The sequence below is a fragment of the Ascidia mentula genome, chromosome 5 (assembly GCF_947561715.1).
Source record: "Ascidia mentula chromosome 5, kaAscMent1.1, whole genome shotgun sequence".
Taxonomy (NCBI): Eukaryota; Metazoa; Chordata; class Ascidiacea; order Phlebobranchia; family Ascidiidae; genus Ascidia; species Ascidia mentula.
The window spans coordinates 7,961,622-7,980,809 of NC_138570.1; the positions used below are offsets into that span (position 1 = coordinate 7,961,622).

A 19,188-nucleotide genomic window follows, 5' to 3' on the forward strand; every position below is an offset into this window, starting at 1 on the left:
GAAAATTATGTGGACAATGCATGAATTCTATTTTAAAAGCCTTAGGCAGTTGGCACATAACCTGGCAAAGAAGAAAGATGCAAGTCAGGAAGAGGCAAGTACTGTAATACCCTAGGATTGAATTAACTACAAATTACATTTTGTTCAATGCAGATCAAACGGCTACTGACCATGTGCCCATCTGTTCATGACAACACATATAATTTGAATCCAAGAAGTCATTATGCCCTTGTTGCACTGGGTGTCTATTTTTTGGAGTCAAAACTTCAGGTATATACAACATATTTACCCAAATTATTCTAAAATCTGCATGTTAAATGTTGTAATTCAACATTTGCATGTGACAAATCTTTTATTTTTAGCACCATTCAACTGTGTTGCCCTATCTTCTTGAACTGCTACGCCACTTACCATCGGCCACATGGAGTTCAACTAACCAAACTTGTAAGAATTAATCCATGATCAATTAACTAAGGCTTTAGATTATATGCAAAACAATAACAGACTGTTAAAACTATGACAGTGTTTTTTTGTAAAATTACAATATAAAATAACCTTGTATCAAACACAAGTGACATTGGAAAAAGGTAGGTTTTGGAACGTATATGTTGAGTGAGTTTTTTTTGTTTCATAAAAATTTACTTTCCTGCTAGTTTGGTAAAAATTTACATTTGTTTTCCACTATAGGTAACATGCCTTTGGCAGAAAGGAATGCTTACTGCTTGTCTTCACTCCTCAGCGAGGTTGTGGCACTGTCACTGCAACACAGTGAAGAAAAAAATGGAATATATGCTATGGCAATGAAAATCATCCCATTGTTTGTTGAAATAGTTCATATCTATACAAAGGCAATACTAAACCCAACCCTGACCAATGGTATGATCATAAGATTTAGATGCAAGTATGGCGTTCTCTAAAAATGTTTTTCCAGAAACTCTATGTGGCATCGTATTGCCTACTTTTTTTGGTTTACTTCGGGGTTTTAACAGATCAACTGCAAAACATTCTTTTTTTCTTGCTACTTTTAACAATCTACAGAACACCACAACTGGTGGAAACTCAGGTTGTTCAGTTCAGTTTGGAAACGCCAGTGGTAGGAAGTGATCTATTTTATCTATTTTTTTCTAAAACTGGTGTGTTGAATTGTTGCATTTATTTTTGTACAGGTGACATATGTGAAGCTAGTGAAGTGTTCAGTTCTTTGCACCAACAAGCTCGAGCTGAGTTGAGCTATGTGGATTGTGATGACATTCCAGAATGGTTTGATCCTCTGCAAACCAACAAACTCCTTGACATGGTAAGAAAACTTCATACACCCATTGTTACTCAGGACACTCTATATATAAACATCATATGCATAGTATGATCGCCATGGCATGAAGCCCTTTTACATGCAGCAATCAATTGTTGGGTTATTAAGGGATACGAATGAAAACTTTATTCATCATAAATGATTGTACAATTATTTATTTGTTATCACTTGAAATGTTAATTTATCTTGTAGTAAGTGTAAAGTATTTTTCTTCACTTTGTGTTATACACACGAAAAACATTCCTCAAACATGTATAGGATGGTCACTAATTCAGATGCTGGCAAGCTCGGTGACATTTTCTTTTACATAAAGGAACTAAAGTAAAATTTGACAATTGCCAGTCTGTGACCTTAACTAAGGTTATAGTTTGTGGCACTAATTTTTTCATTAAGAATTTAAAAATCAATATCCAGTTTTAAATGTCTACAACACAAACTCTTTTTCATGTTGTCAACCAAACTTTATTTTACAGTTTAAATCCATTCTGAATACTGAGTATTTGGAGAGAATTAATGAAGTTATCACCAACTATTTGAAGACAGCTGGGTCGGAATTAAATTCACAAATCATGTTGAATGTTCATGGCACCTGGCACAGATCAAACTTCCTCTCCTCATTTTCTGAGGTTCTAGTCCTCACTGTTATGAAGTTCTGCAGAGATTCCATTAACACCAAACTTCTTGATGGTAATGACAGTTATTCCTTAATATTTACAAATGGTTGTTTCTGGTGATAGTGGCGAAAACAGTGTGTTCAAAGCTATTTGGTGAAATAACATAGAACCATGTTACATTCATATAGCATAGGTGTGATAAGTAAAAATGCACAACAGGTGTAACATGCATGTTTACAGATTCCCTTTGCAAGATCTTGTCAGCACTTGCACAAACATCATTCTCACATGGATACACAAACATTGGAAACATGCTTCAAGACAAGGAAGACCTTTTGCAAAATAAATTACACAAGTTCCTGATGCAGGTATGTACATACCTATTGTAAGCAATACAGCGCCATGATTTATGCCTATTTCCCATTCCGTTTGTGTGCATTCAACATTTGCCTGACTTGACTGTGCCCAATTAAGCAATGTTTTATTGTCACAGTGCAGGGCATGTGCAGTGTGCATTGATGTCATTCTGCTTGTAAGCAGCGGAGAGCATTCGGAAATGCAGAAGTTGTACTCCAATATCACCAGTCGCTTGATGACTAACGAATCGAGCCACATTTTTCTGGCTCACGTACCCTTGTTGCATGCTGGATTAAGAGTATGGCACACACACTTGAGTTCCTATGATTTGAACTTAACTTGATAATATTTATTTGTTTGTTTTTGTGTATTTAGGGCCTGGGGGTGTTGACCAAGTCCAGTCCTAGTCATGTCCCTCAAGTCCTAAACAGCCTCAAGCAATTTCTTCTCACTCCTGCTCCTGCTATTCTCAAACTCCATAAACTTGACCAGAAAAAGTTAGCTGCAGCCTCTGCGAATGCATCCACTGATTCACGAGGTACGTCACAGCTCTTACAGTATTTGCAAATTTAAATGCTTTTTCGTTACACACCGATAGTTTGGCAAACCGTGTCATACCTCAATTCTTTAACAGTTCAAGCAAAGACCTCTCACCTTTCCCTGATGGAGTCATTCACAGAAAATGAACGCCAGTCTTACCAGTACCTGAAGAAAGCGGCGATTGACAGCATCTGTCAGTAAGTGTGGTCAAAAAAGGCAAACTCCTTTTATGGAATAGTTTGAACTTTTCTAAGTCTGACTAAACCGGTGTAAATTTTGCAATGCAAACATTATAAAGTGAAGAAATAAGCCACAGATAAACCAATTCCCGATTATGTAACGATTTGTACAAGAAGCGGAAGTGTATTTCATATTGTTAAGTTCGCAGACAACATTTTCGTATATCAACCGGAGCAAAAACACGAATACAATTATAAGCAATATGTAATGTTTCCAGAGCTCTCATCGTCGGACGTGAACACGACTCCGAATGCGTCCCCGCATTTCTTTCATCCTTGTCCAACGAACTCTTCTCTACCTCAAGACCTGACAGGTACATTTTCACCCTTAAATCTCCAATGTACACGTACGATACTCACACCTTTTTGCAGCACCAAGATGCTCGTCCTTGGACACTGCGTGGAAATTATGACCGAGATCGGGCTTGCCGAGGAAATATCGAGCGACACCGTGTTACAGCAGGTGTGGGATCAAGAGTAATGTTGTCATACTGCCAATTGCTGTTTTCCATACGCTTTGTGTGTATTCTAGGTTGTGGGAATACTTCAACAGCGACTCAACTCTCCCCCATCCCATCAGTTGGACCCCCTTATTATCAACCAACTATCAAGAATTGCAATCGTTGGACCGGTAAGTCTTACTTCCAGTCCAATGTAACTGCGCTCGTTACCGAGTTCTCACATGAATGCACATGGGCAATTGTTTGTACACCAAACGTTTGGTTAAAAAGTATGAGCTTTGGCCTTACTAGCCGACCCTGTCGTTTTATGGTCTGTAAAATTCGCGACATGCTCTTGCACGACAAAGCTAAATTAATGAACGCATTGACGACGCAAAAGCCTTTTCTGGCGATACAGAACTGTCAATTTCCCTCGAAGTTGCGGTTCTCATACCACAGACAAACGTATAACCTGGCACTACAATAAACAGTGAAATTATGTGATTGCCAATCTGTACAAATCGCGCGTTTGCAATATACGCTTTACACTGTTGATTTATAATACACCGATAAGTATTGATCTCACCCTCCCCAAGCTTGTTTGTGAACAACATAACACGTGTATTTCCATCGATTACTCACAGGAGAAACTCCACCAGGAGATCTTGAACATGTTGCTTCAGATCTGCGTCAAAGCAAGTTCGGCGATATACAACCCCACCAAAGCTGTCACCAGCAATGATGCCACAAACTTCAGGTACGTTTACTCGAAAAATTCTCGCAGTTTTCAGGATTTTGATGGTGTTATGACATCAGTAAGTGTCACGGGAAAAGGTAATCGATTCCAATTATGGAAGAGTCATTTACACCATACGCCTTTTACTGCAAATATCCTTTACCAACGCCATAATTAAATATGCTAAATGCGTATTCATTTAAATTTTAGATAAACGTAAAAACAATATATTTGCATCAACTTCTTCGCCTTCTAATTTTTAATCACGTTGAATCGAAAATTTTCGTCAAGTCAGTTTGTGAGATCGTGTGTTACAAACTTCGTTATCCAAAATTGCTGTCTTATGTTAATTACAAGACACGTTAAACTATACTTATATTACAGCAAACCGTGAGATCTTGATGTCGATTTGTTTTTGAATGCATTCCTGTCTATTTTAAGTTGTGACGTCCTTAATCCGATTAAAGCTTCCGCAAACCTATTGCAAACTTTTAATACACCCGCGCCGGGACGGCGTCGGCCTCCGGGGATTACTGCCCAATGCATACTTAGCATTAACGCTTCTGTTTCATTGACCCAACGTCAGTCGGAGTGGAATTAAAACCCATGCGAGTTCGGTGATTTATTGATTTATTGCTCATCGACAGACATTGTTCACTAGCTACGATCAAAGCACTCGCCAACATCGCCACACACCTCGACGAGAAGTTACCGCACAAGGCCAGCGTGTCGTCCAACACACCCGTGAGTATTACTACATTGTATCACGTGACCACACAATGTCTAAACAACTTCGTTGCATTGAGGAAGTCTTTAGAACTGTGACAGATGAACTGTAGGACTCCAAATGACGCTTCACAAATCCTATATTCTTACAACAGTGCATTTCATGTGTTTATACATATCTTGAAGCACAGTGCCTTATTGCACTGAGCACCCAGGAAGCAATAGAGCCACAAATGATTTTGGGGAGGTGCAGACCGGGCCACTGTTTTGACCTAATAGGTTGCATTGACCACCCCTAACATTGTTACACCAGAAAGGCGCTAATTTTTGTGATAGCATGTCAGTAAAGCGCAAAAACAATGTACATATATTACCGAGGTAGGAAACTTTCTAAACCATTGACCTTGGCATCCTTGTTTGTTCCAGGACGAACCGAAAGAATTTGACGTGGACGATTCGACCTCCTCCGAGAAGACAGCCCAGCAATCCGGCGGTGATTCCTCCAGCGGAACGAGACTGGAGGCTCTCTTGGTCCGACTCCTCGAGCTCTTCGTCCAGCTCGGACTCGAGGGCAAGAGGACAGCCGAGAAACTGGCAGAGATGCAAGCATCCGGGAGCACAGGAATCGGAGGAATACTGAAGGCGTCGAACAGTGCCGGGAACCTGGGTGTTCTTATTCCTATCATAGCTGTGGTGAGTTAGTGAATATGTTGATGTCTCTCTGTGCGTTTCCACCGGTAGATTGTGTTTGCGTAACACGTGTCTGTGTTATTGCACATCGTCATACTGCGATTGAAAACCTTGCTATTTGGTTATACTATTGAATAGAAAAAAGATTACCGCGTCACAAAATAATGGTTGCTGGTACTTTATGTTGTTCGGAACTCTCTCTGCAATGTCATTATATAAAGGTAGAAAACAATTTCCTCCGTGTTATTTACGGATGACGCTTTCTGCCATTCAGGCACGTGTTTACTCACAACATTACTATCATGTATAAATTTTCCCTTCGTGGTACCAGCACTTCGTTGACGTCACTCATTCCAGCATATATCATGGTGTTTTGCACTGGAATGACATTTAATCGTGCCCGGCAATGTTGTCATGCTTGCCTTCACTACTTATCAAATATTACATTCCTCAGCTCGTCCGAAGATTGCCGCCTGTGTTTTCTCCTTCACCCCGACTCCATAAACTCTTTCGCGATTTCTGGCTTTACTGTGTTGTGTTTGGTTTTGACGCCGAACCCGACGGTAAGTTAGTAACCCTAACTAATTACAATTCATTAATGGTGCTGCCAGGCATAACGTTAATAAATATCAACCAACCGACTTTATAAATATTATTGCCAGAAGAGCCGAACTAATTGCTCGCTTCAAACTAATTTGTAGAGTTGTAGTTTGAAAATACCACACATTTGATTTAATTACTGTTGTATTCTTCAGTCACTAACAGTTCAAGTGAATTGGTACAAAACGATGTGCAGGTTTTATAGGCAAAGCTGACACGCAAATAGCGCCAGGAACGCAATTATTAGCCACTGAGGTGCGCAGTAAATCCACAGGCGTAAGTCGCATTGCCAGACACGCTGATTGCACGACTAGTCTATAGCGCCGTTTTGTTAGGTCAACTTAAGGACACATAATGATACAATTACACAACAATTACATTGCACAATAATAATTTCGGGACCTGTTTCTGTCATTTTAGGTTCCATGCAGACGTTCTGGCCACCAGAGTGGCACAAGGGAACCTGTGAAATAGCCGTGAAATCACCTTTGCTCATATTCCCAGAGGGAGATCCGTTACGACACGGTCTAAGATACAACTCCGCTTTGAAAAACGACACCGTCACCGCGGTAAGTTGTGACAATATCAACTTTGTCCTGGTGGTATGGAAGCTCTTCCTTACGGATTATAGAAAATAAATCGGACAAAAATACGTTTAACATGTATATTTGCAGACGGAACTTGCTGATCTGCGAACTCTTGTTTTAAACTTGCTGGGAAACGCCGCCGAAGTGTCGACGTTGATCAATCAGATGGACTTCGCGCTTTGCACCTACCTTCTATCTGTGTTCAGACTAGAACGATTGAGGTATTTTGCAGTAAAATCTCATTTTCATCAAAAATTTTCATTTTTCATCAAAGTCGATCGCCGCCCAAATGCTCTATTGGTGTATATGAGGCCGCGCATTGTTTAAAACTTACAACTTGGTTGCAGACTTCTTAATAGTCCCGACTATTCTCCTGCCACCCTGTTTGCATATCTCGAAGACCGGGCGATCCAGAAAGACAAGTCTCAGATATGGAAATGCATCAGAGTCGGCGCGGATCGAATCTTCCAGATGTTTCTCGATATTATCGCGACTAAGGTGACGCTTGCGATAACACGAGACTGCAAACGTGACGTTTCTGAAACAATTTAACGCACTGTGGCCTTTGATTTAACCCTTTGAACCGTAAATACGAACTTGCTTGTTTTTTTTCAAACCAGTAAAATTATTCCTTATCGATCGGTGGTTCCCATCAACCGATATTACGGGAAAGGCAATGCAAATAGTACATGAGGACGTTTGTTGAAAATGTTTGAAAGTTAAAATTTACTAGTAATCAGAACCACATGTCCTGCCTGGTCCTCAAACAATGCGACTAAACCAAGGTTTAAAGGTGGTACTTAACTCACTTGTGTCATAAATATTATATGATGAAACGTGTATAGGTGGTATGCTGCAACTATAGGACTTTGAAGTGTTACGCGATAGAATTTAGGTTGGAAGCCTCTGTTTTAGATTATCGAGGTTTATTTAACTGACGTTTCTTTTGAAGGAGAAAACAACATCCACCGAATCGCTGCTGGCAGACCAGGCCATCTTTCTCTTCATTAAATTCAACAGCGTGCAGCAGCGAATTCGTCCAGTAGCGGACAAGTAAGATAAATTTCCTGACCTCATTTCAACGTTTGGACAACCTATTTATTTCCAGCTACCTGACCATGTTGGTGAATCGATTCACTCAAGTTCTTTGCAATCCGCGTGTCCTCCCATCCATGCTTGATCTCCTTCAACTCCTCTCATCCACTCTGCAGGCGGTCAGTCTGATTTTCCCTTCTTGCAGTTTCTTTATATTTCTTTTTCCTTTTACATTATGTTATATTTGTAAATTAGTTTTTACTTGTTGGTTTAAGAGTATTGTCACGTGTTGGCTTGATTCTGTTTACCTTCAGATTCTTTTATCATTTATTTTATACACATAAGCCAAGTGTAACCAATCACACCAAGCTCCACTGATGAGACCTTTTAGGTCGAAACAGTGGACATCTGTCTGCAGCTCACAGAAATCATATTTATCTGCGTTTATTTGTTTTGTTTTTTATTGTATTTCTATCTCGGGTGTTTTTACTTCCTTATTCCACCTTCCACCAGTTCCCGTAAAGTGGTTTCAACATGTTGCAAGTCATTCCTAATTCCTCACAAAATTCCAAAAATGTCGAGATACAGAGAAAACTCTGTTCATTCTGTCAATCCTATAGTGACGACACAAACTATCCTTCAATCTCATTTTTAAACAGGGTCATTTTGTTGAAACTCCCTCCCTGCAAGTACCGGGCACCCAATATACCATCCAACTCCAAGATTCGCGTAAATTGAGAGAAAAGATTGTAGAAGATTTCACCAAACATTGTCGTCACATTCTCCGCACCGCCATCAAGTGGGCGCCGGCAACTACCACAAGTCATCTTCAGGTAAAACAATTTTTTGCGAGATCTGTTCTTGATTCCATGGCGTGGAGGTTGTTTAGAATAATGATCGGTAATAATAACTTTTTGGTACAAATATACAATATTTAGAAAATGGTAGTTTATTTGAACAGTGTGTTATGCGTTTGTACATTTTACATAAATTTTTTGCAGTATTTTTTTGTTAAAACAGGTTTGTCTGCGCTCAGTAAAATAAACAAACAAAAAAACACGTTTCTGTATTTTGCCAGCGAAATAATTTTGTTTGTTTTTTTTCGGCTCACCAGCATCCAACAATCATATGAAAAATCACAATGACAACTCAAATTTTTACTTGTCCTATTTTTCAGGAATATCTCATTCGTGTTGGTGAAAAGCCACAAGACGACAAGGGTTTGGAAACGAAACACCAGGGATTGGCTGTCGTCCTGGCAACGGAGGCAATACTGACTGATCTCGCCAACAAGCAACCAAGCCATATCCCAACTATGAACAAACGCAATGGTTACCTCGGTCAAGTAAGCTATTACCAGATAAGGTTGTAACTTTATTTTAATTTGGGCTGTGGGAACATTTCCATCGTGTTGGGGTAAGCGGTATGTTTAAATCCAGTTTAACTTTAGTTAAACTTATGTGTGCATTAGAAAAAATATCTACCATGATTTGTGGTGAAAAGTATGACCAAAATCATATAATGTTTCTATGGATGTAAAATTGCACTAAAAATGAATGCAAAAACGTGATCGCAATGGATTCCCCCCAAAAAATTGTGTGTTTATCTGGTCCTTCCTCACCTTTCCCGTTTCAAGCGCATGGAGTCAATGAAAAACTATTATATTTTTATTTTGTTCGTTAACAGGTGAAAGGAATGTTATCCGTGACGCAATCGAACGGTGTTGGGTTAACGGAGATGATCCTACTTGCTTACAAAAACTCACTAGCGGACTCCAACCTCACTTCAATGAAGGTAAAGTGGCAACATTCAGAGAACTCACTTCCCTGTGTTGCGGCCAATTCCTTCGTTCCCTGGTGGTTGTTATGTTCCTCTGGGGTCCGGGTTTTTTATTATTCGAATTCCGCGGCCAATTTAGTTCTCCCTTGGGAGATTTGGGACCGGCATACGCGTATTTAGCTGCGATGCTTAATCAACTATGCGATGGTTCATTATCTTATTGGTTGTGGACAGATGCGTTGTTAAAGAAAGGGGATCCACAGGAAAAACTTTATTTTCGACACCGCAGAACTTGTCAAGTTAACCAACTTCAAATTTTTGCCACATTTCTCTTGTTCCGTGACATTGGTCTGAAAATTTATTTTTTTGTTTTTTTTAGGATTGCATTTACAAAGCGACGGCTCTGATGGTAACGGGCGAAACTTCTCATTTCGAAGATAAGAAGTTACTTCGACTTGTCACGTGGTGTTGTGTGGAGGAGTAAGTTGTGAGAATCTGCAAATTTTAAAGCTTTTCTTATGTCTTGAATGTCGCCACATATAACATTCCCTTCTAAACTACCAAAGACCGATATCAAATAGGGGAAAAATTTGTTGTTTAAACTCAAGTTCCAGTTGCAGAACTGTAAAATCTGACTTAAACACGAGTAACTGTAAATTACGATTGACACTATTTCCAACTTTTCTAATAATTACTAAATTCTGTTCAAAAACCACCCCCTGAAAATGTTTGCGTTTTTGCAACACGCAGGTTTAACGCCACTGTAACCGAGTGCGCCACCGAGTGTTGGCAATGGTTGCTGACGTCACGTCCTGACTTGCAGTCGCCATTCATGAGCGAGATGACGTCAGCGTGGCAAGCGACGGTCAACCGACGCATGGGAATGTTCGCACGTGATGAGGACGAGGGGGATCCCCTCGCAGTATCGGAAGATCATGTGCCAAGGCCACGACCTCCGCATGTTGAGCCGCATTCAGTTTGGATCAAGGTAAACAGAGGCAGATGACATTTTAAAATTAGAAAATCGGTAAAAAAATAAGCCGTCCAACTTTTTTTACAAAAATGTCTTTGTGTCCTTCAGTTCCTGCAGCACATGTTCGATATTGTGAAGTGTAGTAACGTCGAACAATCCAGATTCATTCTCTTGCTCGTCACAAGAACTCTTCCACTCCGTGTCCCTGGCAAAGGAGAATTTATGACGAGGTAAGATTCTGATGGCCAGATTCATCGTACAACCATCCTCTTAACCAGTGGTTCTAAAACTATTGATCGCGAATCGTGTCAATCAAGTATGTACAAGTTGCCGCGAACACCCTGACAACCCTCTGTGGATTGGCGGTTAGGAACCACTGCTCCAAACAAACTAAATAAAGCACGACAAAACAAGGCAAATTAAGATAAATTGGAACAGCCCAAACTGTCTCTCGACAAATCGCTTGTTTAAAACTGAAAATAGGCTGTGACCACAAGGTATCATAATAAATTATGAATCTGACGTTCTTCTGGTGAAAAACAACAAACATACACCTTTTGTTCAGAAAAGATTGTATTTTCTGACGTTTTAATATAAATTGAAACATCCCAAACTGTCTTTTGAAAAATCGCATGTTTATTCAAACGTATCGGTTAATACTCCTTATGATCAGTTGACATCAAAAATAGTTAAAGTTGTGTTAATATGCGACACAAATGCTTTGACGTTTTTTGTTTACTCTTAAGGCATGTGTCAGCTGTGGGAGCTCGCTTCGATTTCCTTTCTCTTGCATTCCACATCCTCCACTCATCCGATGTCGGTGCGTCGGTTCTGGAACAAAACTTTCTCCGCGAGCGAATCTATCTATGCCTGTTCGATTATTTCTGGTAAGACGTGCAGTTTGGTTCTTGTGTTTTAATTCTTTTGCTAATGCAGGTCTGTGCATTAGTGGCAACAAATGTAATGGTTCTAAAATATACCAAATGATAATGGTAAGTGGAACACTGCGGCGTATTGATCCTTTCCAACGTTCTTTTCGACCCCTTTTTTTAGTTGCGAGAGGAAACTTCCAACACAAAGTGGTCAAAAGCTAAGCGCCGACTTTCTCTCCGCCATGAAACTTTTCAGTTGTGTTCTCACCGATCGCAAACACATCATGAACAGCAACTCTTCGACCCCAACGCCACAAAACGGAGCCGGTGGAGGGTCGTTAGGTCGTGTGCCGTCTCACTCCGCCTTGCCCTCGGTCGGTTCCATGGGTAACACCCTCGGCTCCGGCGCATCAGTTAAAAACTTCCCAGGTGAATACTGACGTTTCAATTATTTCTACAACCATTCTCGAATGCTGTATTGGTAAAGTTATGTTTCTATGTATTGTTCATATTATTCCACTTTCTCTGCCAAACCTATATGACAAAACACACTTGCTCGCACAAGGCGTTGGTGCACTTTATTTCTCCTTCTAAATAGTCACTTAAAACGTATACATGCGCATTCTACAGCATCCGATAGTCTGAGCCCGGAATTAGCTTCACTCTCAAGTCTCCCGGTCGGCAACTCTGGTTGGTTCAACACAGTCTCCGGGACGTCTCGTCGGTCGGCTTACGCTGCCAGCAAACGCAGCTCCAAGAAAGGGAAGGTACATCAGTATATCACACAAAAACACTCGTTCACTGCGAATAAACCCCATTTAGAGAAATATTGAAATTTCTAAGTTTAAAATCAGTCATCTTTCTCCAAAAAATCTCCCTAAGTGTCTTACTCTTACTCAATCCGAATAAATTTTGTGCAAAAACACATGATGACATGTACACGTGTACAGCCCGAAACGCGACTTGCGCGGGAATGCATCAAACGACGCAACCTTCTCCTCTACCTTGTGTCCGCCGAAGCGGAACACCTCGTCACGTGGTACAACCCTGCGACCAATCCCGAGCTTTCGATCGAGGGGGAAGCAAACCTCGCAGCATGGAAGTCTCAGGTAAACAAGTGCGACCAGCCCCGGTTCCCATTATGTCTCGAAGTTGTTCCTTTAATACCAAATGCATTCTGAACAGGAGATCACTGACCGTCAACTAAAGGAGATGGTTCGCGTTTCTTGGGAAATCTCCCCCATCCTTGCCGTCTTTCTCGCGGATCGCCTCAGAAACTCGGAGGTCCTCGTACGCGAAGTCTCGCGCCTGTTGCGTAGCAACCCTGAGGTATACTGCGTTCTGCTTCTAAAACCAGTCTCACTGTTATGAATTTCATTCGCGTGTTTTGATTGAAGGTGTATGTGTATTTTTTCCCAATCGGATGCTGACTATCTTGTTTTACCTTTTTGTGATCGTGTTTTCCTGTGTGTGTAAACTTCTGCAACTCAACCTATCGATTTGTTATTGTTTGTTAGTCCGCTCACCGATGCCCCGCAGCCATCAAGTATCTGGTAAACGCACAAACCGTCGATTCTGATTCGCCAGAACTCAGTCACGTGGTGACGTGGGCTCTCGGCACACCGAGCACTGCCCTGTCGTATTTTTCAAGGTCAGTCGAATAATTAACTTTTTCATTTATATATATATATATGTATACACCTACATGTACACGGGATTTGGTCAATATCTACAGGAAATACATGTGTGTTTCTCGTAAAGACAGGCTCTGTAGCGAATATTAACCTTGTATTTAGAGTTCATGTAACAGTCGTTGTTCGTGTGCAGGTTGTTTAGTCCCCACCCACTCACAGCACAATACGCGGTAAAGGTTTTGCGTCGTTTCCCGCCCGAGGCGGTCCTCTTCTACATACCTCAGCTCGTACAAGCGGTCAGGTTCGTCTTGTTTATTTTCGGGACCGCAATTATGCGCACGGGATTTGCTCCCAGGTCAACCCGCACTCGGTAAACAGTCGGAATGACGGCATTGCCAATATCAACGTCATACACGCCCCTAAACACGTTCGACACTGAGAGTCGGCGTTGAAATAATAAACTCAAATGACTTGACTATATGTTGATATTTGTTCTTGCGTATACATGATTTCTGTTGTCAGTTGGCGATTTTAGTTGTGAACCATGAAGGAAAATATTTTGCCTGTCGTAGATACGACACCATGGGTTACGTGCAACAATATCTAGTGTGGGGAGCAAAGAAATCACAACTTCTCGCACATCAAATGATCTGGAACATGAAAACCAATGTATATACAGACGAAGAAGCCAAGAACAAGGTAAACTCTATTCAACCATGACAACACCAAACACAACTCCATACATTCCAACGCAAATGTTAACGAAAACACAGTACATGTACATCTTTTGACAAAAATGTTCGTCCAGGACCCGGAGATTGGTGACAAACTGTTGAACCTGATCGACACGATCGTCTCTAACCTGACTGGACCTGCCAAAGCTTTCTACAAACGCGAATTCGAGTTCTTTGCTGACGTCACCAACGTATCGGGCATCATCAAACCTTACCCGAAAGGACCAGAGAGGAAGAAGGCGTGCCTGAAAGCGTTGGCCGATATTGAGGTGAGGAGAAAAATAAGTTATGTCAATCCACTTTAATTGTTGTCAGAATTTAGTGGGCGCGACTGTTGAGTTGTCAATATTTTTGAAACATTCTTTTCGTTCTTTTATCACTTCTGATTCTGTAGTCAACATGTTTCACGAGTTTCAGACTTATTATGGTGTAGAGATGATTTAGCTCAGAAGCTAATGGTTTGGTTTAAACAGTCCCAGCGAAATCCATACTCCTATAGGAGGCCCGTGGATATGAAAGTGATCAATAAAAGCTTTTGTATCGGCGCATATTTTTCTCTCTGGGGACCTGGGTTTTAATCACACTTATCATAGATTGTACGCCCTTCCGTGATATCAAAATTTTCCTTTCTCAGGTTCGTCCGGGTTGTTACCTCCCCAGCAGCCCAGAATCCCTCGTGACCGACATCGACCGCAACCTGGGGATTCCCCTGCAAAGTGCGGCCAAGGCTCCTTACTTGACTCGGTTCAGAGTGAAGAAATGTGGAATCAGTGAAGTGGAACGACTTGGTTCCGAGGTAAAACGTCGTTTCTGTGTAGAGGGTTGTCCAGGTTTTGACCCTGGAAAAAATATACCAACATCTGCTCGAAAGGAAACGAGCACGACCAAGCAAAAAATGCATCTTGGGGCGGATTCATTTTATTCAATGGTTTACCCTTGTTTAAAGATGATTGCAACCGCTGGGATGTAAATTGATTAAGTTAGACTTAAAACGTTTATATTCCACTCTCAGACAAACACTGAACTTCCATCGGCCGAATTTCTCACGTGGCAAATGGTCATTTTCAAAGTTGGCGACGACTGTAGACAAGACATGTTGGCTCTCCAAGTCATCCAGCTCTTCCAGAATATTTTCAAGCAGGTATTGAACGTGCGTTTAGCGTTTGGATTGAAACATCCCGACCAGAAGCATCTCATTTACATACCAAGCACCTTAATTGCTGTCAGAAACGCTATTGAAGCCTAAATAGCAAAATTATCATAGTTTCGTATTGCAAACGGTTAAGAATTATCGAATCAACGGTTGTTTGATTTTCCATATCTTGCTCCGACTTGTAAGAGCGTGGCTTTGCTTCAGCTTGGCTTTAATGTCATAATGTACGATAGCTACATGAGATCGCTAAATAAAGGCCTTTTCACTGATTGTTTCTTACAAGAAAATGGTTGTTGAGTTTCTAACCAGACATCTCCACAGGTTGGACTCGATTTATTTCTCTTCCCCTACCGCGTGGTGGCGAGCGCACCCGGATGTGGCGTCATCGAGTGCATCCCCGACTCCAAGTCACGTGATCAGCTGGGACGACAAACCGCCATTGGAATGTTAGTGCTTAAATGTTTATGTAATTTATAATGACGTATACTAAGGTACTCGTAACAAATAGACATACAACAGGTTTTAATGTAGTAAACCCAACTAAAATACTATTAAAAATTAATTATTTTTTGTTTATTAGTTTTTATGTCCTACACATCTGTATTAGCGTTACAAAAAATACGTGAGATACTTAGTCGCGGCCATTTAGGAATGTACTGCAGTGCATAAGCAAACAGTTATACTTTGTACCAACGAACACCTACACACATTCTTACGCAGCGTTGTCCGCAATTTTACCTCCGCAGGTACGAATATTTCCGCAACAAATACGGAGACGAGAACTCGCCCAAATTCCAGAACGCTCGGCGCAACTTTATCCGCAGCATGGCGGCCTACAGCGTCGTTCTCTTCATTTTACAAATCAAAGTGAGTCTTAAATTTGGTTTTTGTTGGCAAACGAACGTGCGGTCGTTCGTGACCACATTTTTGTTGTGAAACGGAGACGATACGCAGAACTTGGCGCCTTTGGTAGCGGCTTCGATTATAATTAGATTGGAGTGCTGTTGTGGGCACACATTATAATACAGTCACGCGTTTTAATTAGTTTTCCGGCTGTGCCCGCTGCCAAGTCACTTGGAAAGGGTGTTTTTTTTTGTGAATTGTTGCGCAATGTATCTTATAAGTGTTTAGATTTGGTTTTTAAACGCTTAATCTGGCATGAACGAAAGACGTCTTGTTTTGGTGATATTTTGTTATTTGAACTTTCAATTTACTCGATGTTTTTTTTCTTATTCCATCACGCTCTCACCTTTTAGGCCGAAAAAAATGCCCAAAATCGTTCAGAAATTTTTGTCGGGTCGCTGTAAAAAAAAATCTAACGAAAATTCAATAGTACTGATGATGAACGCAGTTCGTGTTCGAAACGTCTACTTAACTTGAGATGATTAATAGCACATTAACTTTGGCTTTCATATTTAAAGTGATCAACTCCAAGTATTTTGCACCCGAATCTAACGTAACTTTGCGAAAGAATCTGCTGTTCTCCGCATACAGCAATAAAAATTCCATGATCACAAACTCCATGATAACAAACGTTTCGCTGTAGGATCGCCACAACGGGAACATCATGTTGGACCAGGAAGGTCATCTTCTTCACATCGACTTCGGGTTTATGTTCGAAAGCAGTCCGGGTGGGAATTTGGGATGGGAGCCTGACATCAAACTTACGGAGGAGATGGTGATGATCATGGGAGGAAAAATGGATGCACCTCCCTTTAAGGTAAGAGGAAGGATGGTTTGTTGCTGTCTTTGGCGTGTGGGTGTTCTAGATGCCCAGAACAGTGTTTTTAAAGCAATGAATAACTTAAATTTGTGCAGATATCTTTGCTTCACTACTAATCGGTAAATATAGTGAGCAACGTTTTATGGAAAGGTATCTGGACTGTGTTTCCACCTTTAATACAAGCATAAAATATTGTGGGTCGCGCAGTAAACCACAATTCGAATTTGTGTTCTTTCGCAGTGGTTCATGGAGCTTTGCGTGCAAGGATACCTCGCCATCCGCCCCTACCAAGAAGACATCGTGGCTCTCGTTGCCCTCATGCTCGACACGGGACTTCCCTGTTTCCGTGGCAACACCATCAAGTTTCTCCGCTCCCGCTTCCAGCCTTCTGCATCATCAAAGGAAGCGGCGCAGTTCATGGTCCGTATCATACGCGACTGTTTCCTGAGCAAGTGGAGTCGAACATACGACATGATCCAATACTTTCAGAATCAGATTCCCTACTATTGATAACTCGCTCTATTTGGAGACGAACCATCTGTGAAAGCTCACTTTTAACTTGTTTAAAAAAATCGCTTTCACTAAATATGCACGTCGCAAGGCTTTTGTACCGAAACCATTCTTGGCCGCTCCGAACAGACCTTTCCATTTCTGCGCTGTCTTTACCAAAGCCAGGACGTGTTTTTTACATATTTTTAGGGTGTGATGTGTACTTTACCGTTTCTGCATTGTGAGCTAATTGCTACCAAATGCATACGTTTATTTTCCAGTCCTATGTCTGATGTAACTTCTTGATGCAGATACATGTGCGTTAACATGCCGCGTTGCGAAAAAATTTTAAAAGAAGTAACACTTTCTGCATTTTCTTCCGTGGTCCTAAAAGTTCTCCTTCTAACAAAACCTGTACGTTTTTAGAGCAATTAATTTTAGCAATAATCACCCACAAGTCTTTGTTCGCCGTTTTAACCTTCTTTACACTGTGTAGCGTGTTTATGTAGCCGGCTCCTGTCCAAGGTGCAATATATTTATGTTCACACAAAGCATTACTCCCGCTGTCTGTGCAAATCTTTGCAGTTCCTCTGAACAAACGAAGTTTTTTGTGTTGGGATCAGTTGTAATTGATATGCGTGGTTGGAACTCTTACTGCTCAGCCTTATACCGTGATGAATTTGATCATAGGCGACGTTTCGGTATAGTTACGGTTGGTCGGCGAACCACAGTATGATAAATGTAGTCGTCGCTTTGCGCACTTCTGTGTAATAAAAATCCATGCAAGTCTGACTATATTGTCATTGTATTTGTCAGTCAATTGTTGGTGTCACCTAGATGTTGACCTTCATCGACGTATGTGTTAATGTGTACGTACTTCTGCACGCTGAAAAGGGAAGGAAGTCAACTCCTACTAAAAGAATTTTAAACGCAAGGTTATGTTTAAACACCAACTTCTAGGTCGCTTTGCGCCTCGCTCATTTTTTTTCGCGATGTCAGTCAGTTCCTTGAACTTCTTCTTCCCAACTCGTACTAAACGCACGTTTGTCTTCTTTGTACGTGAAGTTCCCACAGAAACGATCTCCAGGTGCTAACCTTCATTACTTTGTTGCATCGCCTTTTGAAAACCAGCTTTCATGCCTTTTTTCTTGTTGAACGTAGCGGCTACAGGCATAAAATGAACAGTGTATTCGGATTTAAAAGACGTTTTGGGGGTATTCCCCTCAATACTGACCTATATAGGGGTATTCTTGTCCGACTACGCTTGACCTGATGAACCTAACCACCAAAACACTGTCCAACACGTTTGTCTAGACAGGACATGTGTAACGCCCCAGCTTCCAACTGAAAGCAGTTGTTTTCATTTTATTAATTGGGGACATTTACATACACGCACCGAAGAGTAATTAATGATGATATTTTTGGAGAAGAGATGAACGCGGTTGACGTTTGACGAGCCAGAAAACGACTAAAAGCTCCCCCGTGGCAAAACCGGCACCAGTAGTGTTGTGGGTGTGAATTTATTTAAGGCAGCATTGGACGCATCAAGGTAATTGTACATAAGAAGTAGTGTTGCAAGGTTGCGTTGACCATAATAATTACCTTAGTGTAAAAACTGGTCTAATTTTACTTGCCTTGCTGTATGAGGGAATGAAAACAACTGTTATTGCGCCAGATAATACGTCTTTGCTTACCACAAAACGATCTTTTGTTGATGAAACAGAGTCAGGCACCATATCGCCTTAACACACCGTGGTAGCGTTTACCATCAGCATGACGTTTTGTGTAAACGAGACATGACCTTCGGCTAATTCTTTAGCCTACCGGTCAAAGATACAGCGAATATAAAAGGAAAATTTTCTAACATATGAATGTTAGCACTTTAAACAGGTTCAAGCCAGTTTTGCAGTAGCAGGAAAGTATTAGGTTAGCCTATCTGCCGTTGGAGTTAATTT

General features: G+C 41.0%; 1 protein-coding gene across 1 annotated transcript; it reads left to right on the forward strand.

The window, feature by feature from the left end:
- Positions 1-5: 5 nt before the first annotated feature.
- On the forward strand, positions 6-18,012 carry LOC145902235 (phosphatidylinositol 4-kinase alpha-like). Its single transcript, XM_082990120.1, has 44 exons — positions 6-94; positions 154-270; positions 363-444; positions 688-876; positions 932-1,093; positions 1,167-1,297; positions 1,786-1,999; positions 2,167-2,294; positions 2,420-2,581; positions 2,659-2,821; positions 2,918-3,020; positions 3,281-3,376; positions 3,435-3,525; positions 3,595-3,693; positions 4,147-4,259; positions 4,886-4,982; positions 5,391-5,657; positions 6,109-6,217; positions 6,675-6,823; positions 6,929-7,062; positions 7,189-7,339; positions 7,794-7,894; positions 7,950-8,055; positions 8,536-8,709; positions 9,054-9,221; positions 9,563-9,670; positions 10,035-10,135; positions 10,406-10,643; positions 10,737-10,858; positions 11,375-11,515; positions 11,682-11,929; positions 12,131-12,267; positions 12,451-12,609; positions 12,686-12,829; positions 13,018-13,151; positions 13,328-13,435; positions 13,707-13,833; positions 13,943-14,137; positions 14,503-14,664; positions 14,881-15,009; positions 15,343-15,467; positions 15,768-15,888; positions 16,568-16,741; positions 16,985-18,012. The coding sequence occupies exons 1-44, from the start codon at positions 8-10 to the stop codon at positions 17,252-17,254; spliced, it is 6,336 nt and encodes a 2,111-aa protein (XP_082846246.1). The 5' UTR covers positions 6-7; the 3' UTR covers positions 17,255-18,012.
- Positions 18,013-19,188: the final 1,176 nt, after the last annotated feature.